This window comes from Rousettus aegyptiacus, unplaced genomic scaffold (genome assembly GCF_014176215.1).
Source record: "Rousettus aegyptiacus isolate mRouAeg1 unplaced genomic scaffold, mRouAeg1.p scaffold_m13_p_5, whole genome shotgun sequence".
Taxonomy (NCBI): Eukaryota; Metazoa; Chordata; class Mammalia; order Chiroptera; family Pteropodidae; genus Rousettus; species Rousettus aegyptiacus.
The window spans coordinates 72953133-72980659 of NW_023416308.1; the positions used below are offsets into that span (position 1 = coordinate 72953133).

Here is a 27527-nt window from a genome sequence, read left to right on the forward strand (position 1 = left end):
GGAATCAAAGTTATTTGACTTGGGTTTTGAATGAAATAGTTTGTCAGGTATGTAAGATTAGGGCAGAGTTTCTTAACTAAATTTCTTTTAATAGCTCCAAGAGAAGAATATGGTGTGGGTAGTGGGGCTTAACCTAATTAGAGAATTCAGCCGTTTTCTAGAGGAAATGATAGTTGAGCTTAGATTTTAAGATCTTAATATGCGGTAAGTGTTAATTAAGCAAAGGGAATGGAAGGAGTGAATTGGAAAGGAAAGGTGGTCTAGATCAAGGGAAGAGTGTGTACAAAGATCCTATACAGAAAGGAGCACACTATGCTAGATGAGTTTAAAGATGGCAGTAAAGCTAGAGCTATGGTTCTCAATGTGTGTTCTAAGTACTCCCAGTTGTTTTTAGCGACTCTTAGAGGGAAGGTCTTTTTTCAACTACATATCTCATACTAGATTTTCTTCATATACTTGAATAAAGGAATTAATATTTAAAAATGTTGGTTTTAATTTCTAATACAATTAATATCAAGAAGCAAAACCCATATACATGAAAGCTCTTTGGATGTCCATAATAGTTTTTATGACAGTAAAGAGATCCTGAGACCAAAAACTGTTTAAGAATCGTTAGGCTTGGGTCAGGGTCTTGCTGAGCAGCCATTAAAGTTTTTTGAGTAGATTATTCTTGTGTTCTAGAGAACTGATTGGAGAAAAGGCCAGTATAATTGTGGAGAGACCAGTTAGGATTTTATTGCAGTAGGTTAAGTGAGAGATTATAGTAGTTTGGGTTAAATTGATGGAAAGATGTGGATAGATTTTAGAAATATTTAAGAAATAAAATTTTCAGGACTTAGTGATTGAGCATGGAGTGAGGGTGAAGGAATTGTTGAGGACGATTCCTAGGTTTCTGGCTTATATGCCAGATTAGATAGTGGTGCCTTTTTTTCACTGAGAAAGACTTCTGGGAAAGTATTGGATTGGGATAAACTCCAAACACCCGAGCAATTTCAAACTTAACAAAAATTTACAAAAATAGTATAAAGACTTTCCATGTACCTTTCTCCCTAATCCACTGGTAGTTAACACTTTCTTACATTTGCTTTATCATTGTCATTTATTTTTTTCTGAACTATTTAAGAGTAAATTTGAGACATCATGCCCCTTTTCCACTAAAGTAAATACTTATATGTGTATTTCTTAAAAAGGATAATTTTTTTATAACTGCAATACTATTCCCTAAATCATTTAATTTAACTTTGATATAATACTAATACTAGTGTATAGACTTTATTCAAATTCTACTTCTTGTTTCAGTATTTTATATAAATTTTTCTGGTCCAAGATTACGTATTGATTTAGTTTTCATATCTCATCTTCTTTAATCTGGAAAGGTCCCTCAGCCTGTTTTTGTCTTTCGTGACCTTGATATTTGAAAATAGGACATTTATTTTCTAGAATGTCTTTCTAGAATTATTTATCTGATATTTTCAGTTTAGATCAGGCTATGCATTTTGGAAGGAATACCACATGAATTATATTGCGTCTTTCTGAGTGCATCATGTCATGAGGCACAGATGCCACCTTAACCAAGTATCAAAATCAACGTCATTTTATTGATGTTGATTTTGATACTTGGTTAAGGTGGCATCTGTTAGAGTTTTCAATGTAGAGTCACAGTGGGTCCTTGGGTAACATTGTTTCATTCAGTGTCATTATAATGTTAATGAGATGCTGAAGGAACTCAACTCTTACCAATATCAATTAGCCTATGGTAAAATTGATTTCCTTACATATTGAAGTCAGGATTTACTGTACTATTTTCCCTTGTGATTAATAAGTAATTTGTGGGGAGATCCTTTGAGATTATATCAATATCCTCTTCCCCATCAAACTTTTACTCAGTATTTTAGCAACTATTAATAAATCTTGCTGAGTTCGTTATTACTCTGATAATTGCAAAATGGCGATTTCTTAACTGTTATTCTTTCTGACACAGGACAAGGCAAATTTCCCTGAGTGACAGGGAGACTACGCTCTGTACCGAGAGAAGAAGAGGGTTCTTTGGCAGAGATTGAAGAAAGAATACAACACACACACCAAAGTTAGAGTCAAAGGAAAGTTTATTAGAAAAGGGGTAACACTCCACAGACAGAGTGTGGTCTCCTCTCAGAGACAGAGTGAGAGAGTGAGAGACAGAGTAAAAGTGCTGAGAGGGACCTAGAGGGACAGAGACCATAGAGAGGACTGAGAGAGACTGTAGGGGCACTGAGAGGGACCCCGAGTGTTCAGGGAATTCAGTTTATATATCATTCTTTAGTTCCCATTTCCTTTAATATGGATATACAGTGAGGAAGGGGAAGTGCATGCAGTTTGAAAAGGTAATATGTAAAGTGAAAGGCCTCCTGGCAGTTTCCAGCCTTTAACTCATAGATTCCTCATGGTTTTAGCCATAGGGAATGACTCTTGGTTCTTCTTTCCTCTTCATAGGTGTGGAGAATGGGTGGTTAGTAATCCAGCAGAAATCTTCCTTTCTTCTGAAGGTCTCCTCCAGGCTGGGGTGCAAGGCTGATTAGCACATAGCATTACTTCTATGTTTATTAGTTGGCATTCTACTGTAAATAGAGCTTTCCTTCCCTCCCTTCCTATCTCTTATTTTCTTATTTAATATATTATGTTCTATTCTTATTATTAAGTTCAAATTGTTCCTTTATATATCTTTTAAATACAAGGTGTGATTCATATTCTTTGTTTCATAATAGGAAAAAAGTCACGCTTTTGGGTACTCTTAACTTTTCAAAATTTGTCTCATTTTATCCTATCTATAATCCCTTGAGATACCTTATACATCTAATCCTTATTTGCGAGATTAAGAAGTTTGTTTCATCAATTTGGCCCGGAAATTAATATTCTTTTCTGTGTAGCATCTGCACAACTGAAGCAAGAGGTCTTCTACTTCCTTTCCTATATGTAAAGATTTTTCTAGAAGAACAAATATCATTTTTGCTTAAAAGGCTTCCTTATAGCCCAGTTTAATTCTTCTTTGTCTCTTTCGCCCTATCGTCTCTCTTCCAGCCTTTCTTTCTTTTCTCTTCTTTTAATTATTTGGCAAAAGTACATTAAACTCTTAAGGCAACTGATAGAACCATACAGTTTTTTTAATTTCATAGCTTATTTTTTTTTTTAACATGAATTGTTCTTCTTATTGGGGATATGGTTTACTTACTCCATTAATATAAAAATGATGACACTTTCATGAATAGCCTGAGTATAATGCCAAAATAGCATCATCTGCAGAGCAGACCCTAGGCAGCTATTCATGATAGCCATGATGCAAAAAGTAACTTGCTGGGGAAGGACATCATAAAGTTGTAATTGCTTTCCTGAGGGTATGATTTACACTTACTCTCTCTTTTGGGCTAACATTCAGTAATAGCCGGGTCACGTGTGCATCATTGTTGCCTGGTTACCTTAATAGAAGCTAGAGAGTTTTAGTTTGTTGTTTGAAAATCAAAGTATTTGTCACAGTGATAGCAACCTTCCAGGGGCTGGTGGTTTAGTCACCAATTTAGTTATGAGAAATTCCATACTAAATATAGTTTATTAAAAAAAACTTACTGTATCAGTTGTGACAGAGTCATTGCCAGCTTTATATCTGGAAGTTTCTCTTTAACTTCTAAGATTCAGTGTCTTATTTTGATGGACAATTTTGAGCCCTATCTGTCTATCTGTCTATCTATCTATCTATATGATTGTATATGCTTCATATTTCTGTAGCTTACGTAACTTGGAAGCAAGAATTAACTCTGAGCTAAAATGTAGGATTGAGTCATTTTTATAATGAAAGGTTCCGTCTCTGAGAATCCTGCCCTCTGCATAAGAGTTTTCTCAGTCAGTTTCCTTTGTTTTCTCCTCCAAGTTAGCCTTTCATGACAGACTGCCCTATTTTCAGATAGCTATCAACAGAAAGTTCATATTTGTCTGTTCCAGATCAGCAGACCTGTATCATCCAGGGGGCCCACTTTTACATCTGACCCTTCTCTGTTTTCTGTTTGTTTTTTTTCTCATCATCTGTTCTTCTTTTCCCCACCTGTCCCCTTCTCTTTTTAAGTAGGTTGTTTTTAAAAAGAACATGGTAAATGCCAGGCACTATGCTAGGTGCTTATACTTGTTGAATGTCTATTCTGTCCCAGACGCTATAAGCTGATTTTACATGCAATAATTATTAAATGAATTCATTTAATTCCCTCATTATAAAACTTCATGGTAGGGTATATTCCTGTTATTACAAAGCAAGAATTTCTAAAAAATTATCGGGCCTAGTAGAGCTTAAATAGATACTAAGTGGCAGGGCCAATAATCAAACCCAGATTTGTCTGATTCCAGTCTGTGCTCATTCCACTGTGCTACTTTGCTTCTTGAATAAGAGGTGAAGCAGTTTATGAAATTTGCTTTCTCTGCAAAGCCTTCTCCACCTCCTGGAGGCATTCTCAGCATTGCTTCCCCTTTCTTTTTATGGTCTTAAAGTACTCTTATTCTTAGAGATAATGTAATATTTTTCTAACGTTTATTAAGCAGTATGGTTATTTTGTTTTTGTGTGTATTTAGACTATTTACTTTTTATTTTTTAAAAATCTCAAACTTGGAAAATTCCAGCTATAGAAAAAAGTACTTTTGTTTCTTATGAACTATTTTAAAGTAAATATGAACCATTTTAGAGTAAGTTACTCTTGAAAACTTTAGTGTGTGTTTCCCATAACCAAAGACATGCACCTGCATAACCTCCATACACTTATCAAAATCGGGAAATTAACATCAAAATATTACTACCGTTTAATCCTCAATCCATATTGAGATTTCACCATTTGTTCTAGTAATGTTCTTTACAGGGAAGGGATCTAGTTCAGAACCACAGGTTGCATTTTCATCACCATATCTTGTCATCTTCAGTCTGTAATAATTCTTCTGTCTTTCCTTGATTTTATAGCCTGACACTTTGGAAAACTATAGGACAGGTGTTTTATAGAATCTCCCTGAATTTGGGTTTGTCTTATATTTTCTCATAATTAGATTCAAGTTACTCATCTTTGGCAAGAATATCATGAATGCTGTTCTCTTCTCGTTGCCCCCTATTAGGTGGTGTACCATTTTGATTTGTCCCATTACTGATAATGTTTACTTTGATCGCTTGGTTAGGGTAGTGTCAAACTTCCTCACTGTGAAGTTACTCTTTCCTTTTAAAATAAATATTTTGGGGGGCAGTACTTTAAAAGTATGTAAATATTCTATCCAATCATTAATATCAGTGATGGGCTTATGGAGTCCTTGTTTATTCATCAGGTCATAATCTTTTACTATCATTATTCATCTTGATGTTGAAATTCCTTAATTCAGCCAAGTAGGACCCCCTTCAAATTAGCTTCTGTGTCTTTTTGACTTTATCATTCTTTGAATATTTCATTTTTTTCTGGTATAATAAAATATTCCAGGCTCATCTTAATACTTTCTCTGCTCTAGCCCTGGAGTTAGCCTTGTTCCAAGAAGCCCTGGCTCCTCTTAGTGGAGAATTGTATTTTGAACCAAGATCTGGGCACTAGATGTATGCATTGCTGTTGAGGTGTTGCTGCTTATGGGCCCTCTCAGTTCGCAGTGTTAGAGGATATATCTACGTTATATATTCACATTTACATCTATATTTCTGTGTCTATGTTTACTGAACATCTGTTGTGTTCTCCGTTTGTAATTAAAACAATACTACAGTGTTCATTCTAAATTTTTCTCTATTATTTGTAACTTTCTTGTTAGACAGTATTATTATTAATATATGTACTTATTTTCTGGTTTGTTCAGTTGCATGTGTGTATGTTACTTACATAAGGTATTGGCAGCCTGGTTAATATTCATAAGAATTGATTATTTGGTATCACTATGTTTATTGGACAGTAATTAGAAACCTGAGTGATTCTTCATGGCTGGAGATTAAAGATAGAGGGCAGTAACAGTATTCATATTTGTAATGAAAATAAGTATTGTGTAGAGCCTTTAAAGTATGTAAGGTCCAAATGCCCAACTCTGAACATAGTAAAGTTTTCAAAATCATGAAAATATTTATGCAACTTCGTGAGAGTAAGAGCTCTGGACTGAGTATCAGGAGACTTTGATTCCAGTATTAGCTCTCTCACTAAGTTATCTTTGTGTTATTAGACATATCACTTATCTTGTGGTTCTGTAAATTAGGATATTAGTGAAATAAGGCAAGATGAGAAAGATGGGTGATTCCTGAGAGTGCCACTAATGTTAGAGAGAGTGAGCAAAAGGGAACGAAACTAGCTGTTTGTATTCAAATTAATGATTTCATTTATATATGGAAAATTTGAATGTGAAGGGAATATCTAAAAACACTTGTTTTGTATCGATAATTGTATGTGTAGTTATCTCCTAATGAAACCATATATATACTTTATCTGTGACCATATACCTCTCTTACTATTTTAGATTGTAGTAATAATAACTAATAGTCATACCATGCTTTATAGTATGTAGTATAGAAAGTTTTGTTTTCTTTTTACATTCCTGTTTGAACCTCATGATAAACCTATAAGTTAGGAAGGTAGGTATTATTGTTCCTTCTTAGAAATGAGGACTCAGATGCTCTGAGAGGTCCAGTGACTTGACCAAAATTACACTTGTAGTGTGTTAGAGCTGAAAATTTAAGCTAGGTGGTGTGTGTGTATAATTTATATTATGGAAAATTTACAATTTTCTATTCTTGTTTTTTTAGTGTAAATTTGAGTTACTTATGCTTTGCAATCTTTTATATTTGTTCTCACTTTTTGTTGTTATCTACTCTAGTATTTTAAAGTAAATCTCTGACATGTTATTTCAATTATAAATACTTCCATATGTATCGCTAACTGATAAAACATAATATTTTTCAATATAGCCGTGATGCCATTCTTAAGTTACTTCATATTATTTCATACTAGTTCATTTAATTGGTAATAGTGCTCCCTTTTTTTTAATGCCATAGATCTATTGAAGAAACTGAGTCATTGGTCTTATGGAAGTCCTGCATTCTGGGTGGGTGCTTCCTTTTGGTGTCATATAAATGTCGACAGTGGGAGCTCATTACAGATTGGTTTCTGTGTCCTTTTGATCTGGACCTCATTAGTTCTTCACAGACTCTTCTTACATATTTCTTGACTCAGTTCTAAAACTAGCCATTTTTCTAAGGAGATCCGTGAACCTAGGTTTTTAAATTTTGAGTTCCATGTATTTTTCTCTATACTGATGCTTTTCAAGCTGGATATCATGATCCATAGGTGGGTAATGCAATCAGTTTCAAGGGTCATGCTCAGTATTTTTTGAAAAACAAAACAATTGAAATATCATAGCACATCACAAGATATAAGGGTGAATATTGTTTTGTTAAAATTTCTCTGTGTGTGTATATACATATATGTACACATAGTATGTGAGTATTATGTTGCAACATAATGGATATTTTTTACTGTGGGCCTCAGTTTAAAAAGTTTAGAAAGCAAGAGTTCCACACCGTATTATAACCTACTGTGCAACCTCATTTCATGTTTTCAGTTCCTGTTAGTGCATTATGTAAACAGCTTATTTTATTAGCTTTGGACTAGGTACGAGAGAGAGATAACCAATACTTTATTTAAAATGCTGGTGGGAAGTGCTAAAATGAAAGAGATTGAGAGTCCTAGGTGTTGACAAGGATGTGGCATTTAGGCATCACTGGTGGAAGAATAAATTAGTTAAATTAGTACAACTGCTTTGGAAGGCTATTTGGTAAGATCCAACAGAAATGTGAGTGTGTACTTCAAAAGCCACATTCAAGAATAATCATAATAGCATTATTCATAGTAGCCAAAAACTGGGAATAAGGCAAGTATCTGCCAACAATAGAAAGGGTAAATGGACGGTGGCGTGTTCACAAATGGAATACTATACAGTAGTGAGAATGAATGAATCATAGCTATGTGTCAGTCTATAATCTCTAATCTCACAAAGCTAATATTAAACAAAAGAAGCCAGACACTATTTGATTTTATAAAATACAAAAATACAAAAATACAATCAAATCTATGTGTTAGAAGTTAAGATACTGGCTATTTTTGATGGTGGTGGAGTAGTTACTGGGAAAGGGCACAAGGGGGAGTTTCTGGGGTGTTGGTCATGTTCTGTTTCTTTATTTGGGTGTTTGTTATATGCCTACATTCATTTTGTGAAAATTGAGCAGTATACTTAAGATTTTTACATTTTACTATATGGATATTAAAAGTTTTAAAAATTTATAAATTTTTTTGTTTTTAGATTTGATAGCAATTTAGAGGCAATTTTTAAAGTACATACTCTTTACAAGGCAAAGTGCTAGCTTTTGGGAATACAATGATGAACAAATGGGAATCTTATGTTTTATTTTCTAAGGGCTCATGATTCTTTTTGAAAGACACATAAGTAACATGATACTAGACAGGCTGTGGTGGGAATGTAGTGTTCAAAGTCACCCCTAAAGGTGACAGAATGGTTTTGTTTCTGTTTATTTTTTTTGTATGTTTGTTTATTTTTAAGATAATCATGTCCTTTTGTTCTCTATTTTCTTTTTATAGCACCTGACAGATACCTCCCATGGTGTAAGAAATAAGTGCCTGCAATTACTTGGCAATCTTGGCTCTTTGGAGAAAAGCGTTGCGAAGGATGCCGAAGGCCTAGCTGTCAGAGATGTCCAGAAGATTATAGGGGATTACTTCATTGACCAAGACCCGCGTGTCAGAACAGCAGCTATAAAAGCTATGGTAAACATCATTGAAACTAAATGGGGAGAGTTTTGTTTGTTTTTCATTTGTTTTTTTAAGTTTGTGGCTAAATACTGCAGTGGATACATTTTGAATTTCTCCAGGATACACCTTATGTATACTTTTCAGGAAGATGTTGGTGGCATTATAGAATTCAAAGGCACACATTCCTGTATGATATTGTTCTTTTCTTTGTTCTTCTCTGGTAGCTTTCACCTGTGTTTCTGAAACATGGAAGGAATAACCCGGACGGATTGTAATACGATACCAAGTTATATCCCGCCCCCTGGGTATTGTAGTACAATAGGTACAGATTGTACCTTCCAAGTTTCAGAAATATAGGTGAAATTTAAAGGATGGGCAGATGGCTACTTTTTAGTAGGAAATAGTGTTAATCATTTCTTCCTCAGCCTTCTTATCATTATTTTATATTTTTCTAATATCCCTTTGGGAGAGTCCGTGGGTTAGATTTATTAAATTTTCGAATACATCTACCGAAAAATCTTTGACCATGTTTCTTATTTATATAGCATTGATTTTAGCTAAAAGGAACTATGTTAATCTGATTTAATGGGAGATATATGAGGGATTATGGGAGATGCTGGTAATACTGATCTTTTTTTTCCAAATATTTAAACCATATCTTTATTATATAGTTGCAGCTCCATGAAAGAGGACTGAAATTACACCAAACAATTTATAACCAGGTACCTTAAATGACTACAAGGGGAAGGGAAGTATTGTGAAACTGGGAAGGTGGCACACTGGTTGTCAGAATTTGAAAATGTAGAGCTTTAGCTAGCTAACAGTGGTAACATTAATTGGGATGTTTGTGAGGTTATATTCAAAGCATAGCATTGTAAGAAGAGAGGGAGATATGTAACTGAGTAGCGCTAGTACTTGTGAAAGGACTTGTAGAAGGATTTAGGTATCTCAGTATAAATAACAGAGTATGCAAAGAGAAGTGTAATATTCAGAGTAAGGAAAGGTGTAGTCTTGCTGATCTTTGGTTAGTTGGGCCAACATGAAGTCAGTCTGGGCATCACATTTGACAGTCACCACACTTGACAATCTAGAGCATTTCTGGAGGAGATGACCAAAGCCATGGGATCATATAAAAAGATATCACATAATTATTGTAATGTTGATAAAGAGAAGCACAGTGAAGTTAAAGGATCACTAGGAGAAGCTGATTGACCACCTAACCGAAAGACCTTACAAAGTGGTATTTCTCTTGTAGAATAATTGCAGAAATCTAGAGTCAGGCAAACTAAATCCATGCTTGGAGAACAGATTTTGTTAGCCTGTCACAGTGGTTTTATCTTTCAGAGGAAGATGATAATTAGTCAAGCCCCTATGACTGGTGTAAAAACTAAGTTTATTCTTTTATAGAATGAAGTAGTTTGAGTTTAGAATGGTTGTGTTGATGTGACCTGCCCGTTCCCTCCCTGTTAGAAAACCATGTGGGAAGCCAAATAATTAAAGGAAACTCAGAGGAAGAAGAGCTAACCAGATGGTTCAGTTTAGTGGCATAAGGCTAAGTCAGTTAAATAGTGTTAAAAAACAAAATTCAACCAATTAAATTTAAAGATCTAATTGGAAAGATTCACGAATCAGGCAACATCCCAGATAGTAAATAGAAAGGTGCTCTGAGGAGTTTTATAAAATGGAAGATTTTTATCAGCAGAAAGAGTGTGGGGCAAGGAAATTAAAAGTGGATTATTTGGGGCAAGGTTACTTTCCCTTAGGGAAAGACAGGCAGATTAATCAGCAGATTAATAGTGCTGGCCAGGAAATTTTAGACTTTTTGGATTAAAATTCTACTTTTGGGAGAAGCTGAAACTACAGTTAGATTAGATATTAAGTCTTGGTGGGGCTTAGCAGAAGTGACTCCAGTTTGGGCCTGTTGTTTTTTTTTAACACTAGGCAAGCAATGATGAGGGCCTCAAGGCCTTCCTCAAGGAAATGAGGATGGAACGATAGTGGAGAATTTGAGATTAAAGGGAGAATTAGTTGCTTTGGTTATATTGACTTTTTAAGAGTTGATGGGACTACAACCATGATAAGAATTCTAGGTCATAGATAGTTTTGAAGGTCTGGAGGTCAGAGGAGATTAGAGCTGGAGTTGAGTATTTATAGCCATCACTATCTAGGGGTTCTGGGGATACTCAGGGAAGATTAAGAAGATTGAAAGAGACCAAGAGTGGAACCATGGTCAAGATCCAACATTTAAGAGGTAGACAATAAAGGAGCCTTAGAATGGAACTGAGGAGCAGCCAGATGGAGAAAGAGGAAAAATATATTTCAGAAAAGGCAGGAGAGAGTTGTCACAGTGAACAGTGTCAAACGCTGATGAAAGGTCAGGATAGGAGGTATTTTTGACTGTTGAAACTCTTGGGGAGAGGGAGAGTGTGCGGTGCTACAACCGTCTGGTGGAAGGGGGCCAGGAATGCTGCTAAACATCTTATAATGGACAGGATAGCCCCTCACAACAAAGAATTATCCAGTCCAAAATGTCCGAAGTGCCAAGATTGAGAAAAGGATTAAACAGGTATGCTAAGTGGGATTGAGAAGCAGGTGTGATGGGTTGTCATGGAAATGGAAGAGCTGGTGGAGTAGCATATTATGGTCATAGCATGGCATATAGAATTTTAAAATTTCAGAAATAGAGTAGTTTGGGTATTGAAGTCTAGGGTAATGTTATGACTGGCTGGAGTAGGGATATTTCAGAGCAAAGTAAAACAAAAATCTGTACATTGATTTCAGACAGCTTGTCAATCAGAAAATAGTGCTTTGATTTTACAGATGGGAGAAAAAACCATCTCTGGTCGTTGAGCCCGTGAGAGTAGCACTGTGGGCTCCCAATCAGCTTTGCTAGGATTGTGCGATTCTAGATGGCTTTTGTGCTGTCAGTCTGGTTCTGACATGGGGTAGGAGGATGCATAATCAGAACACAGAGCAGCTGACAGGGGCCAGGAATTCTTTGTTGGGCAAAGATACAAGAAGTTAAAACCACCCACAAGTATTATGATTGACATCCTTATTCAGCTACCCTATCTTCATTGTAAAAATAGTTTGCATATCACCTGGGGGACACAAAACTAACAGACTTTTGGAATCCTTTTTTGCAGGCCTGTAAATTGCTCTCTGATGACTATGAACAAGTGCGCAGTGCTGCAGTCCAGCTTATCTGGGTTGTCAGTCAGCTCTATCCTGAAAGGTCAGTGTGGGTGTAAGCCAGCTTTTGTTCATTGCTAAGCCATTTTCTTTCCTCCCACCATGCAAAAAGCCCACCTCCAGGAAAAGATGGGACTGTCTCAAGTGCTTTGCAGCCTCCCGTTGCTGCTCTTTTTTAAGCTTTAAAATTGTTTGGGGTCCATTTTAGTAAATACAAATGCCAGATAAAGATACCAGGTGGTTTGAGAATAATGATCCCTTATGTAGTATTTTCCTGGTTATAAATATTTTCACAGTAATCAAATCATTTATTTGCACGGAGATTCTTTGATGTGGAGAGATAAATATTATTATTCTTTTTATAGAGGAGCTACTTCTATAGGAAAAGAAGTGTTTTTTTCCTCCTCGTTAAATTGCCTGCTGAAATCAGGAAACCAGAATGCTTTAATAAACCTGTAGATCTCTCCCCCCCAAAAAGAAGGATTAATTGGAATTTGTCTCTGCTTTTAGGATGAGATTTGCAAGTATATTCAATTATTCTGTGATTTACTATATTGAGAGTGATGCAAATGTAGGAATGAATAAACCTAGAGATATAAAAATACTCTATGGTAGCTAGTTTTTGGTATCTTCATAAATCTTTGGACCTTTGATGGATTAAACACTTTTATTCAAGACACTGAAGATTTGTAGTGCACCTAAAAGGGTTGGTTTATAGTCCCAGAGTTATTTATTACTATGAAATGTATTTAATCATTCTAGGATTTTAATTATTCAATTATTCGACCCGTGCCAGTTTTCATTGGTCATTCTCAGTTGAACCTGCAGCTTTAGGCTTATGTTTTGTCATTTGTGGTTTCCTTTTTTTCCTAAAATTTAGCATTGTCCCAATCCCTTCTTCTAATGAAGAAATTCGCTTAGTTGATGATGCATTTGGAAAAATTTGTCACATGGTCAGTGATGGCTCCTGGGTAGTTCGAGTTCAAGCTGCAAAGTTATTGGTAAGTTCTACTTTCTTTAGTGAATATGTTGCCGGTTAGCACTTGTACAAATATTTTGAGAAACTACAGATAGGGACAGTTGTAACTACTTTTAGAAACCTTAGTGTTTTTTAAAATAGAAAGAAATGGCTCACTTTCCAATAGAGGAGCAGTCTTTTAGAACTAGAAAAAATATTTTAAATAATTCACTTTAAACTTGTTAACATATTACATAGCCAAGGCCTAGAGAAAAAGGAAAATAATAAAAATGATCGCTACCATTTACTAAGCACCCGTTATGACTTAGATACTTTGCTGTGAAGCCATTTACATGATCTTATTTATTCTTCATGCTGACCCAGCAAGATAGATGTTGGTATTCCCATTATTCAGGTGAGAAAACCGAGGCTTAGAGAAGTTAAGTAAATTTCCAACTTATATAGAAAGAAAGTTGTATAATAGGATTCAGATACTAATCTCCTGACTTTTAGCCTGGTACTTTCTTCCCGTTTTGCCTTTGGGGACTTGTAGTACATTTGTAAAAACAATTTTAACTTTTCAGAGATGGAGCTGTCTTACAGAAGGAGTGTTGGCCTAATAGCCTTATATTATAGCTGTGTTATCCTGGACATGTCACTTAATCTTAGTTTCAGTTTCCACATCTATTAAGTGGGTTTAATATATATATACCTCACAGGGTTGTCACGATGCTCAAATGAGATACTGTCTGTGAAAATGTTTATTTATTGTAACATAGTCTATATGGGATGGTGGGGGTGTTTATAGTATATAAATATACATATCTGTAAAACTTCGTATAATATCACAGTAAAAATGCCTGAGATTCTTTTTGGACACTTCCCAGTGATAGCTCACAGATCCAGTGATAGCCCTCATCCTATGACCAATTTTTATGGGGTAACTGCTAAAACCCGTGTGAAGTATTTTCATGGAATAGTAAGAAATTAGGATGATTTGAGAATTTCCTGCTTATAAATTATATTGCTTGTTCATAATAAAATACAGAGTTAAACAAGCCAGTTACTGTTACTGATTTTATTTTCGAATTCACATTTTAAAACTTTGTTTTGGTCTTTGAATATTTTAAAATCCAGAGCAGTTCAATCATTCCTTGAATTCTTTTATTTAGCATTTACTGAGCATCTACCATGTGTGTGTGTGTGTGTGTGTGTGTGTGTGTGTGTGTGTGTGTGTCTTAAGAGAGAGAGCAGGGAGAGGATGTTTAGAGGAGTAATTTAATGATCTATCTTCATCTGAGTAGGCAGCTTAGAAAAGTCATCCTTAAAGCAGTGTTATTCAGCTTTTTCAGTTTGTACCCCATAAGATCTGAAATTCATTTATGTCAAGCTGTATGAATATTGAATTACAGTGATGAATTGAAAGGGTTTCCACTTAGATGACTCTAATTCGACACAAGTGCTTTCTGGTATAATTCAGTGATTTCAAATCCTTACATCTACAAATTATATAAGTAATTATGTTTGTATTATAAAAGTAATTAATCTATCTTGCTAATAATAATTGTTACTTTTATGGAGTTTCTAGCCTACTAAGCTAAGCACTTTTTATTATACAAATATCCACATGCACAAACACCCATTTCCTTATACACACATGCATGTGCACATACACTCATATACATATTCACTTTTTGCAAGTAATTTTTAATCCTTTTAAACTCTTTAGGTATTATAATACTTTATAAATAATAAAACTAAGGTTTAGAAAAATGATGTAATTTGTCCAAGGTCATGTAGATAGTAAATAACACTTCATGATTTAAAGCCCATGTAGAATCCCTTCCTAGTGAGGGTCCGGTTATATATTGAGAGCTGTAGTTGTGCAGTTAAGGCCTTGCTGGTTTATTAGCTCCTTTATGTAAGCTAAGAGGTAAACTCCCTATTCTTCAACTCTTGAGTAGATAAACCCATGGTCAGGTAAACTGCATATGGTCTTTAGACCACATATTCATCAAGTTAACAAATACTGAACATAGTCTATGTCTTTAAAAGAGTTGGTAGTCTGATAGGTGGACATAGGCAAATCAATTACAATACCTGGTATTTCTAGGAAAGAGTACTGAACAACCACTGAAGGCTTCTTGGAGGAAGTGATTTCAGAGTTTTGAAGGCTGAGAGTATGACTTAGCTAAGTAAAGTAAGAAAGGAGGAAATCTGATCCAAGATATAGGGGTACAGTATCACGCACATTAATAAACTACAGTGGCATCCCAAATTACAAGCAGTATAGTACTTCTTGATGTAGGGGAATATCGTTCAATTTGAGAGATGTGCAACAAGATGAAGCACAAGAGAAAAGCAGAAGCCAAGTTCTTTAACAATTTAAATGAAACGATAAGGCTTTAGTCCATCTTGCACAAAAAATGAATAGTCTTCATTCTCCTTGGCTTACAGCAGGATGAAAATTTTCAGATGTGTGCTGTATCAGAAAATTTAAAACTGTGTGAATAGTTTGTCTTTGGTTATCTATAACTGACCTAATTGGGCAAAGAAATTTGATTTCCAAGTACGCAGCTCCATCAGACTATTTAGAATATAATTACTACTTTGAAATTCATGTGATAATCGATATTCCATCTAGGATATAGTCCTTAGTGCAGTGTTTCTTCGTAAGATGTTTAATTTCTCTTATTAAATAAAGCTTATTTATAAGCCTTCAGAAGTCTTTGACCTTATAACATTTTGAGACAGTTAGATTTTAGATTTTCACCTCTGCAAGTCTGCTCAGGGCTGGTCATTCCCAGGGCAAATGCAGATGTCCGAGTCAGGGGCAGTTTCACATAATCATCCACCTTTTTTTTGGTTTGTTTCTCTTTAATCACCTAATTGGGTAGAGGCTAGATGCCTTCAAAGAGTACATAGACTTCTGTTTTTATACTAATTGAACCGTTTTTGCACTGAAAGCAAGTTTGGCACACTTGTTTGTTAAATATTGTGGTTTTTTTAGTATCATAAATATAGGTTAAGTATTGGTAGTGGTACATTTAGAGCAGAGCTTACCTACATATATTTGTCTTGGTTAAAGTAGAGCAGAATATAGATGTTTTTCTGACTGGTGAGATACACTTTATGATGAACTAACTTATTATCTTTTTGGTCCAAATCTGTTTCTCCTGTGCTTTCATGAGTGATGAATGACCTACCCAGCCATGAACCCAGTGGCATTTGGGAATTCTTTTTCTGTGTCCCATTTCCACTGAGGTGTCAGCTCTCATCAGTTCTACCTTCTTGACATACCTTGAATCTATCCCTTCTCTGTTTCTGCTGGGCTTGTAGTTGTTCAGGTCTGACCATGTTTCAAGTGGATTACTATGCTGTAGAGCTCTGGTATTTGTGGATTTAAAATGGAAATCTTCAGCTTTTCTTAGATAACACTAGAAATTTGTTACAAATAATGATATGTAATTTTTTGAACCTGAAATTTAAATATTATCCCCTCTTTGCTACTCTCTTGGGCAAGAGATCAAAAAGAGGATATTGAGATTGTAGATTAAAGTAATTTAGTGTGAAGTCATTAAAGCTTTGGGGTTTTTTTTTGTAGGAAAAAAAGCACCTTGAAAAGCCAACTGGTAACACTGGTGGTAAAACTATGGAGAAAATGAGATCTTAAAAATTTATAGTTTTGATAAAACTAATATTTTTGATTAAAAAATGAATGTGAAGTTTGGTATTGGCACAGATCTATGTAGCAAACAAGGCCACCAACTGTACCATGTAGAGATAAGAAAAAGTAGTTTTAAAACAACAAATCAAAACAGCACAATTCATTGATCTCCTAGAGTTGTAGGAAAGGTGGTAACTGGGTAAATATATTCTCAAAGAACATTTAACTTTCATTGCAAAATGTGCTTAGAGACAATGTCTAAGCCTGTGTAAGCATTTCCGTATTTACTAACTCGGGAATTAGAGAAGTTCTCTAGTATATTCTTTAAGAATCTCTAGGACCTGCTCTAATAGCCTCCTGCTTCATTTGATTCCTTTGGGTTCATTAGCCACATTTCCTGCCAAGGTGTTTGTGAGGCGTAAATCTGTCTATTTTCTCTCTTATTTGAAATGAGCAAATTGCCAAATCTCTCAGCGTCAATTTCTCATCTAATAATAAGAATTATTAGATGAGAATAATGCACATTCTTCATGGGATTATTGGGGGAATAAAATTTTAAAATATAAGTAAAATATTTTGTACATTGTTGAGCTCATTAAGTATTTAACAGAGATTATCTAGTTATTATTCATAAGGCAAACTCCTTACTTTGGCAAACAAGGCCCTTTGTGACCTGATTCCTGCCTATCTGTCCTGCCTTATTTTCAATACCCCCATTCACAGAAACTGCTTGATGTATTCCACATAACATTCTCTCTTCATGCATTTGCACTTGTGATTTCTAGTTCCAAAATATATCTCTCCCTGTTTTCACCCCTCACTGCTTGTCCTCTTAGTTCTCACAATACCCTTTATAAATGTGTATTATAACAATTCATACCATAATGTAGTTATCTCTTTACTTATCATTTTTCCTCACTAGTCTATAAGATCATTGAATGTAGGATTGATGTCTTATTTTTGTTTTCCTATTCCTGGTAACTGTAGGCATATAATCAAATAATTACTAAATAAATATTTGTTTTATTGAATGAGTGAATGAATGGACAAATGAATGAAAAGAAAGGAATGGAGAAATAGTGAAGAATAGTGTTTAAGGCAAAGGATTCTGGACCTGGGTTTATAACCCAGCTCTGTAATTTACACTCTTTGTGACCTTGAATGGGTTACTTAATCTTTTTGTGTCTTACTGTCCCCATATATAAAATAGGACTAATAATAGTATTTACTTCATAGGGTAACTAAATGAGTTAATATGTATATAAAGTACTTAGAAGAGTGCAGGACACATAGCTCTATTTAGGTGCTAGCTGCTGCTGATAATGTTTTTATTTTCCTGATGGTTTAGAACCCATAGGCATCTTTAGTATCAAGAATAATGTTATCACTTCAAACTTTGAATATTACGATAATGTTCAGGACTTCAAAGATGTTCAGTTTGTTCTGGTTTCTTTCTTTTTACAGGGCTCTATGGAGCAAGTCAGTTCTCATTTCTTGGAGCAGACACTTGACAAGAAGCTGATGTCAGATCTGAGGGTAACTTAAATTATTTGTTGTTTACACTGGGTTTCTGTAACCAACATTAGTGTAACTATATGCCAGGTTGATGTTGATTTAATTTTGCAGCCCATGCATTTGTTAACTTAATGTAGGGTGATTGGATTACATTTTAATTTAAAATCCTAGTAATGAATCACATTACAAGTTACTTCATTGAATTTTAAATTATTATAATGAAATACTTTGCACAAGTTGTATTTTACAAAGAGACAATATTAACTTTCTATTTGTTAGGAACTACAAAGATCTGGTCTTATTTTCTGAGATTGTGATATGTTAGGACTTCTTTTCACAGCAATTGCCATGGAAGAGTGAGTAAATTCTGTCTTTGAACAGTAACAAAATGCCTTTTATGGAATGTTTTTGAGCTTTTACTGTATAGTTCTCTGACATAGTTGTCAGGACCAAATGAATCTGTGAATATGACATGTACATTCATTGTTAATATCTTAACTTTTTAATTAAAAAAGTGACAGAGTTACAGAATCTTTGATAAATAGAAGAAAAAGGAAAAAATTAACACATTTTCCCACTACTCTAACACAGTGACTTTTGTCATTTTGGCGTATTCCTCCCCAGCTGTTTTTCTCATGCATGTTTTAAACATTCTATAAACATTGCAGATAGTCCTGTGGTCTACTTTTTACATTTGCCACTATATTATATGCTTTTTTTTTATGTTGCCAACTTTATACTTAGCATTTTTACTGATTGCACAATATTCTGTTAAGTAGATACATCATCATTTTTAGTTCTTTATTATATAGTCCTCCTAATTTTTCCATCATAATAAATGACATAAAAAATATTATCTTTATACATATTAGGTATTTTCTTCTTTTGAGTTATTTGATAAGATAGACTAAATTCTTAGGAATGGTTGAGAGTTAATATCTGTGTTTCATGAAACATTGCTGTATGGCTTTCCTGAAAGGCAGCACCTTCATTCGATGTTGGTAAGTGTTCTTTGTGTATACTAGTGTGGAAGGGTAAAGAAAGACATGATCATGGTGAATATTGAGAGGTGGTAATGCAAGGGTTTCTAAGATCACAAGGTACAAACTTTACTACTGGGTCTAACCCACATCCTTGTAGGATCAGGTGCTATATTTCATCCATACTTTTGAGATGATTACCAAGAATTCACATTAAGAATGTTCATAAGAGAGCAGTCTTATTTCCTACTTTTCCATGTTTTTAGGGTGCACCTTCATGAACCTCCTGCAAGTGGTAATTGTTGTTATTCTCTACAGAGGAAGCGCACTGCACATGAGCGTGCCAAGGAGCTTTACAGTTCGGGGGAGTTTTCCAGCGGCAGGAAGTGGGGAGATGATGCTCCCAAAGAAGAAGTAGATACAGGGGCTGTGAACTTGATTGAGTCAGGAGCTTGTGGAGCCTTCGTTCATGGATTGGAAGATGAGATGTATGGTAAGAATGACTGCATAATAACAATGCCCATTTACTGAATGACTGCTATGTGTCAGGCATCATATTAGTTGACATACTTACATTTTCTCATGTAGTCTTCATAGTCCCAAGTGTATCTATTATTTTGATTTTACAAACAGAGGTAGTTGAGGCCAAGGTGGTATGATAAAATGGTTAAGATATGGACTTTGGGTTCAGTCAATCTAAGTTTAAATTCCAGCATTTCTATAAAACAGGGTTAATAGTAAGTATTTCTGAATTGTGAGAATTAAGTGAGATTATATATACATAAAAGCCTTGGCACAATACATGATCCATTTATAGTAAACACTTAATAATTGGTAATAAATGATATTGATACCAATAATAGTAATAACTTGTTATTAGTCACAGCTAGTATGAGACAGAAGCAAGATTAAAACCCAAGTATGTCTGACCTCAAGCTTTTGTATGACTAAAAAGATTCTTTCACTTTCATTTTAGAAAGATTCTTTTACTGGGAATTGAATTCTAGATGAATAGATTTCAGTTTTTTTAGTCTCTTAAAGGTATTCTGTAGTTTTCTGATTTGCATATTTTCTGTTGACAAGTTGTCATTTTTAAAAATCTTTGTCCTTCTGTGCATGATATTCTTCTTTCTAGCTGCTTTATTTTTTAATTTAAATTATCATTTATAAGATTGTTTTTAATTTTATCTCATTTTTAGTCTGCAATTGGTTTGCTATGCACTGAGAGATTATATTCTCTTTTCTTGGTCCTTTTACTTATTATTTTTTTCTTTCCTTTTTTTTTTTAAAAAAAAAATTTATTTATTTTAATTAGTTTTAAGTATACAGTTCATTGGTTAGACATTTATATAGTTCGTAAAACAGTCGCCCCAATTGCTCCCTCCCTCGTCTGACCCTCCAGCTAGCCAACGTATTAATGCTAACTGCATTCCCTATGCTGTTCTCCCTATCCCTATGACCATCCATCAACTAGTAATTTGTACTTCTTTAACCATTCACCCCATTCTCCCAGTCCCCCCCCCAACCTCCCCTCTCCTCTTTCACCAAATTGTCCACTATTTTTGTGAGTCTGTTTTTGATTAGTTTTTTCTTTTTTTTATTCCTTAGATTCCGCATAAAAGTGAAATCATTCAGTGTTTATCTTACTCAGTCTGACTTAAATACCTTCTAGGTCCATCAAAGCAATATCTTTTTCCATCACTTTCCTTTTAGTTTGTGTTTCTTTTAATCTGAAGTGAGTCTCTTGTAGGCAGCATATCCTTTCAGTCACTCTTTTAGTTGGAGCATTTAATTCTTTTCCATTTGAGTTCTTTTCCATTTGAGGTACTTATTGTTAGGAATGTAGTTGTTACCATTCTTTATTCCTGTTTTTGATACATGTTTTTTCTTAAAGAAGTCCCTCCATTTCCTGTAATAAGCTAATTCCTTTAGCTTACTTTTGTCTGGGAAACTCTTTATCTGTCCTTCAATTCTAAATGATAGCTTTGCTGGATAAATTATTCTTGGTTATAGATCCTGGGTCTTCATCACATCGAATATTTTTTGCCAAATGCTTCTGTCCTGCATAGTCTTTTGAGAAATCAGCTGCCAGTCTTATAGATGTTCCCTTATAGGTGACTATCTGTTTTTGTTTTGCTGCTTTTAATATTTTTTCTTTGTATTTAGCCATTGGCAATTTAATTATGATGTGTCTGGGTGCAGGCCTCTTTGGATCTCTGGTTATTGGAATTCTCTGAACTTCCTTGGGTTTTATGTCCATTTCCTTCACCAGGTGAGGAAAGTTTGTCATCATTATTTCTTCAAACAACTGTTCAACATCTTGATTTTCTTCAGGTATGCTGATCAGATGGATATTTGGACTCTTAATAGTGTCCCATATGCTTCTTAAATTATCTGTATAGTCTTGGCATCTTATCTCTTGCCATTCTTATTGCGTGTCCTTGACTTTCCCGTCCTCTAGATAGGGCATTTGATCCTCTTCTTTATTCACTTTGTTTATTCCATTTAATATACTTCTCATCTCATAATGTACTCTTCAGTTCAAACTGGTTCCCTTTTATAATTTCCATTTCCATTTTTATGTTTTTTTTATCTCTCTGTTGAAATTCTCACTGAATTTATCTATACTTTTCAGAAGCTCATTGAGCATCTTTGTAACCTGTGTTTTGAACTCTGCATCTGTTAAATTATTTGACTCCGTTATATCTGGATATCTGTTTTGTTCTTTCATATGGTTTCTGCTTCTTTGTCTTCCCATTTTGGCTGCCTTTCTGTGTCTGTTTCCATTAAGCAAAGCTCCTAAGTCTCCTGGTTTTACTAGTGTGGATTTGTGAAATAGGTGTCCATTGGCACGGTCCTGAGAGGAGTTCAGCTGCAGGCCAAATTTAGCCCCAGCCTGTGCCCTTCCAGGGCCACCTGTCAGGATTCAGCAAGCAATCCACAGATGTTCTGCTTATAGTTGCCTCAAAAGGCTACACTAGAAACCAAGGCCAGCTGCCTCCAATGTGATTGTAGACGCTACTCAGCAAGGAGCACCTGACTGGCTGAGAATATACCTGGTTGTAGCTTGGGTAGGACCGCGAGTTGGGGGAGGCGGGGTTTCAGGGAATCCTTTGGGCAGAATGACCTCTGTTATCCAGTTTGATGACATGGCTATGGCCGCACTGTGTCTGCGCACTGGGAGGGCTCAACAGGGAACAATGGATGCACTGGCACTTCTGTACAGAATGAGTCTCGCCTAGGCCTTCACTTGGACAATGTCTCCCTATAAGTCCCTGGTGCCCCCTGCGCACAGCCCAGTCGTCACTGGTATTCAGAACGAGGAGGTCGGTCACCGTGAAAATCCGCTTGGGGACGTAGCTCCTTTAAGAGGCTTCTGCCACTGCTGCTGCGGTAGACTACATCCCACTCAGCTGTTTGAGACTGGGTAGCCCTGCATCCTCGTCCCGTCCTACCTTCTGCTGTTGCAGGGTGCTTTCTTGGATTTCTCCCTAGTTATATGACTTGTTCATCAAGATCCCAGGCTATTTTTCCTTGCTGCCTGTTCCTTGTTTTTGTCACAACTTTGATTTGATTGCCAGAGGAATGAACAGAGCCTCTATCATCTACACCATTTTTCTCTTTTTCTCTAGCTGCTTTTAATATTTTCTCTTTATCACTGGTTTTAAGCAACTTAATTTTGATGTGTCTTGGTGTAATTTTCTTCATGTTTCTTATGCTTAGAGTTTATCGAGCTTCTTGGATCTATGGATTTATAATTTTCATTAAATTTGGAATATCTTTGGCGGTTATCTCTTTAAATATTTTTCTGGCCCCATGCTTTTTTGGGGACTCTAGTTATACATACTAGGTTACTCAGGTTGTCCTCATTGGTGTGCTGTTTCTTTTTTCCCTCTAGTCTTTTTGTCTTGTTTCATTTTGGATATTTATTGCTTTATCTTAGAGTTCACTAATTTTTTTTTCTTCTGCAGTATCTAATGTGCCGTTAATCCCTGTGTATTTTTCATCTTGGACTTTGTTGTTTTCATCCCTAGAAATTTGATTGGAATTTGAGTTCATTTAGTATCTTCCACGTATTTACTTAATATGCTTAATCTTTTCTCTAGCTTTGTCAACAGAGAATGCATTTATAATAACTGTCCTAATGTCCTTGTCTACTAGGGCAATTATTTGTGTGATTTCTGGTTGGTTTTTGGTTGATTAATTTTTCTCTTTATTATGAATTATATTTTCTTTTCGTGTATGCCTGGTAATTTTGAGTTGGATGCTAGCCATTGTGAATATTACTTTAATTGGATGATGAACATTGTTATATTCATGTAAATATTCTTAAGCTTTGTTCTGGGATGAATTTAGTTCAGGTCTTATTTTTAAGCTTTGTTAGGCAGGACTCAACCAACATTTAGTCTAGGGCTTATTTTTGTTTACTACTGAAACAAACTCTTCTGACAAAACAATTGTAGACCATGTGTGTGCTTTAGAGATTGTTCTCTTTAATCTTGTTGAGTGCTTCTTTCTGACTTCAATAGTTTCTTCACAGATTAGAACTTAGCTGTCCGCTTGAGGCGGATCCCCTGCAGATTTCCCAAGCTCACTTTTTCCCTGTGTGGTTCTTTCTCCTGATGCTTTGTTCTATGAACCCTAGCCACACTGGCCTTACCAGACTCTCAGCTCTGTCTTCTCAACTGAGGGAGAACTGCAACCTGGAAACTCTACAGATAGTAAACTGATATAATCATAGGGCTCACTTTGTTTAGTTCTCCTCTCTCAGGGATCACTACCCTTTCTTGCTTGATGTTCAGTGTGTTGAATACTGTTGTTTCGTATATTTTGTCTCTGCTTTTAGTTGTTTCATATAGAAAGATATGTCTGGTCTTTGTTACAGCATTTTAGCCAGTAATAGCCTGCAAAGCTCTTGTGATTTCTATGAAACAATGCTGTCTATCTCACATAGATCACAGAATGTCAGTGCTTTGAGATGATTGCCTCCAATCTCTTCCTCTTCAGGGAGGGTAACAGACCTAGGGAGATAATGTTGATTGTCCAAATTTTTCAGTAAATTTGTGTCAAAGGATTAGAACTCAGGTCTTCAAAATACCTATAAAAATTACTTCACAAGAGGACTTCTCAGAAGGACAAGAAAATTATTTTAGAAGACAATTTTCTGTGATTAGATGTAAGAATTGGGTTATTCTCTCCAATTCGCTCTAAGATTTTCTGTATATGTAGAAATTTGTTAAAGCTACTTCTGCTTTTTTGGTCTCTATGAACTTAATACATGAATTATAATTTAAATAGTATTAGTTAATAAGGACGTTCAGTTATTAAAACCTGTTTCATTCTAAGACAAATAACTAGAATGTATTTTATTTTGTTGATAGTAGCATTTATGCTTTGTTTAGTTTCTACAGTTGAATTTCATCACTTAATGTTTATGTTGTTCTATAGTTTCAGTTTGTCACTAAGGTTTAATTAAAGGAACTTAACTTTGGAAAGTGAGTAGATCATTTCATTAGCTGTAGACTCTAGTATTACACTTCTAGTTGTTTCCTGTTCTCCCTCCCTTTTGGGCCTTTGTGCATATGGTTCCCCTGCTTAGAAAGGTCTTTTTCCTTTCTTTTGACCTAGCAGCTCCTTCAGGTATTGTTTTAGGGATCACTTGTTTCAGAAAGCTGTCCGTGATCCTGTTGAGTGTTCTGTGTGCCTCTTCTGGAGTTTACTCATACTCCTTGTGCTTTTTCATAATATCATTCATTACTGTTTTTGTCTGCAGGCTCTGGGTAACAGTCTTGTTCTTGTTCATCTTTGTATCTTCAGTGTACTGTGATTCCCTTGATAGAGTTGCAAGTGTTACACATGAGTCATTATGGTGTAATAAATAAAGCCCTAGGAAGAAGAGCCAAGGCTTTTAACACATTTGGGTTCATCTCTGACTTGCTTTGTAATTATTAGCAATTTCATGTTTAAATTGCATTATTGTTAAGTGAAGCAAATTCTTCTGATTAAAAGGAGGAATTCATAACTGCCAAGGAAAATCTGAGTCATCTCTCTTTAATGTAGTAACTCTTCTTTTAAAGTGTCTATAAAATTTTCTTATTTAAAACCAAATTATATTCGTGAGTTTTAACCACAATTTGAGTGTTTTTCTTTAATTTTTTGAAGCTGTACATTGTGTTACAGAACTACATGAAACTACTAGAATAAAACCGCCATGTATGGCCTTGTGAGCATTGTCTATAACTTGCTCATCTCTCATCTCTGTATCATAACACTTAGCTTAGGGCCTGGCATGTAGTTCAATAAATTTCAGGAAAAATCGAATGAACAAAGGGCTTTCTGGATTCAGTGGCTTCACCGTTGCGTGTTTTGAGCATGCAAAGAGGTAGAAGACTTGCTTCTGTTTTCAAGGTGCTTACAAGACCCCATAACAATGCTATAGCTAATATTTATTGAGCTTTTAACATATGCCAGGCAATGTGCTTTACTTCCATTATGTAATTTAGTTATCCTAACAACTCTGTAAGGAAATTGGTGTTATCTCCTTTTAACAGGTAAGAAAATTGAGGTCCTAGGAAGTTAAGTTACTTCTTCAAGATCACCCTCCAAGTTAGTGGAGGGATTACTCTTCATAATTCACTGTGAGACTTCTATCACTCTAGATCATGTACCTTTAACCACTATACGATGCTGTCCTAGTCTAGAATCAGAAGACCTGGGTACTAGACTTTGCTCTCACTGACTTTGAGGCAAGTGAATGCACTTTGCTGAAACTCATCTCTAATGTGAGAATAATGATATGTACCCTGTTTTAATCTTAATCAGTATAATATATAAAAACTGCCCTTTTAAAAAGTACCTATCTGTGGTTGGAATACAGATAAATAAGATCTTTTGTTTTCAAAAAATTCAGTTAATAGAGATAGATGTGTGACTGGATAACATTTGTCAAAATCTGAGCCTTAGTCCCTGTGACACAAAAGTCCTCCTTAGGTCGACATGAAGGTTGTAGCTGAATCTGTGGGCATGGAGGGGATCTCCCAGACAGAGTTTGTTGAGTGAGAGAGCAAAAGATAAAACTGAATGAGAATTGAATCCTTGATTTTTTTCCATAGCTCTTAACTTGATGTGCAGTTTTATTTATTGCCTTTTGTCTAGAGGTGCGCATTGCAGCTGTAGAGGCTCTCTGCATGCTGGCCCAATCTTCACCCTCCTTTGCTGAGAAGTGCCTTGATTTCCTGGTTGACATGTTTAATGACGAAATTGAGGAAGTACGTCTGCAGTCCATACATACTATGAGAAAAATCTCCAACAATATCACCCTCCGAGAGGATCAGTTAGACACTGTCCTGGCTGTGTTAGAGGTGAGTGGTAACAGTTCTTTACTCATTTTTTTATTACTACCTACGTGGTGCCACTTTTTTTTTTTTTTCTTAAACCAGGCATTGTGGTAGGTTTTGGTGATACAGTGGTATATAGGCAACACCATTTTTCCTTCTTATCACACAAGTCCACCAACATGGAAGAGACTGACTATTAAACAGGAAATTCAAATAAAGCTTGGTATTGCTGTAATCAGGAAAGGACAGAGTGCCATGGGAATACAGAGAGTATCTAACCTGAATTGTCTGTGGGTGAGGTTGGGGAGAAAAAGGGAAAAAAGAATGCTACAGTGACACTTAAAAGAGGAGTAGGACTTAATGAGGCATTTTTTTAGGAAGAAGTGTCACTGATGGTAGAGTGGAAGGGTACCAAACAGAGGGAATAATATCTAAGGGTCCAGAGGTAAGAGTGCGTATGATATATTTAGGGAACTCGAAGGAATTCATTGCAATTGTAGCATAGAGTTGAAGAGATGGAGGAGAGGGAAGCGGAAATAGATAAAGCAGCAGCTACATAATGAAGAATTGTTTTCAGCCTTTGAATTAATTTTTTTCTGGTGAGTCATAGGATGTTACAGTAGAAAGGATTTTAGAGATCAATTCATTCAGCTCTGGAGTTTTACAGAGAAAAAGTAATTTGTTTGAGGTCACACAGCTAGTAAGTGCCTGTGCCAGAATATAAACACAGATTTGCCTCCCAGGCTATACAACTCTATGTGGTTCTTGAATTATTTTTCTGAAGTCTGAATTTTATTTGTGAATACTGAAGTTTTTCAAAATATTAGTAAATGAGGTTTGGCCTTTGTTTTTCTGGTTGGTTGGTTGGTTTTTCAGACACTGAGAAAGGGATAGCAATTTTATATTTAGTCATTAACACTTGGTACAGATTTTTGCTGCATCAGAAAACAAATAGGCTGCTTTGATTTTGAAGTTGTCTATTTTCTCAGTTGCTTGGAACTTCTATTAAGATTTTTCCTGAGTTATCTTTATAATTTTTCATGTATTTTTTCCTAAGAAGATAAATTTATACTCTATGGATTGTTTTCCATGGAT

The 27527-nt window shown here is 35.3% G+C and overlaps 1 protein-coding gene across 2 annotated transcripts in view; it reads left to right on the forward strand.

Moving 5' to 3' along the window:
- The window catches only part of INTS4 (integrator complex subunit 4), an 87914-nt gene that overhangs the window by 24039 nt on the left and 36348 nt on the right, over window positions 1-27527 (forward strand). Inside the window, exons 5-11 of one of the 2 annotated variants that reach the window (XM_036220953.1) lie at window positions 8613-8798; window positions 9455-9505; window positions 11930-12018; window positions 12856-12976; window positions 18065-18136; window positions 19414-19588; window positions 26227-26456. In XM_036220953.1, coding sequence (XP_036076846.1) covers window positions 8613-8798; window positions 9455-9505; window positions 11930-12018; window positions 12856-12976; window positions 18065-18136; window positions 19414-19588; window positions 26227-26456 — 924 coding nt within the window. The remainder of the gene's footprint in view (window positions 1-8612; window positions 8799-9454; window positions 9506-11929; window positions 12019-12855; window positions 12977-18064; window positions 18137-19413; window positions 19589-26226; window positions 26457-27527) is intronic. The other variant, XM_016161505.2, reaches the window with a different exon arrangement.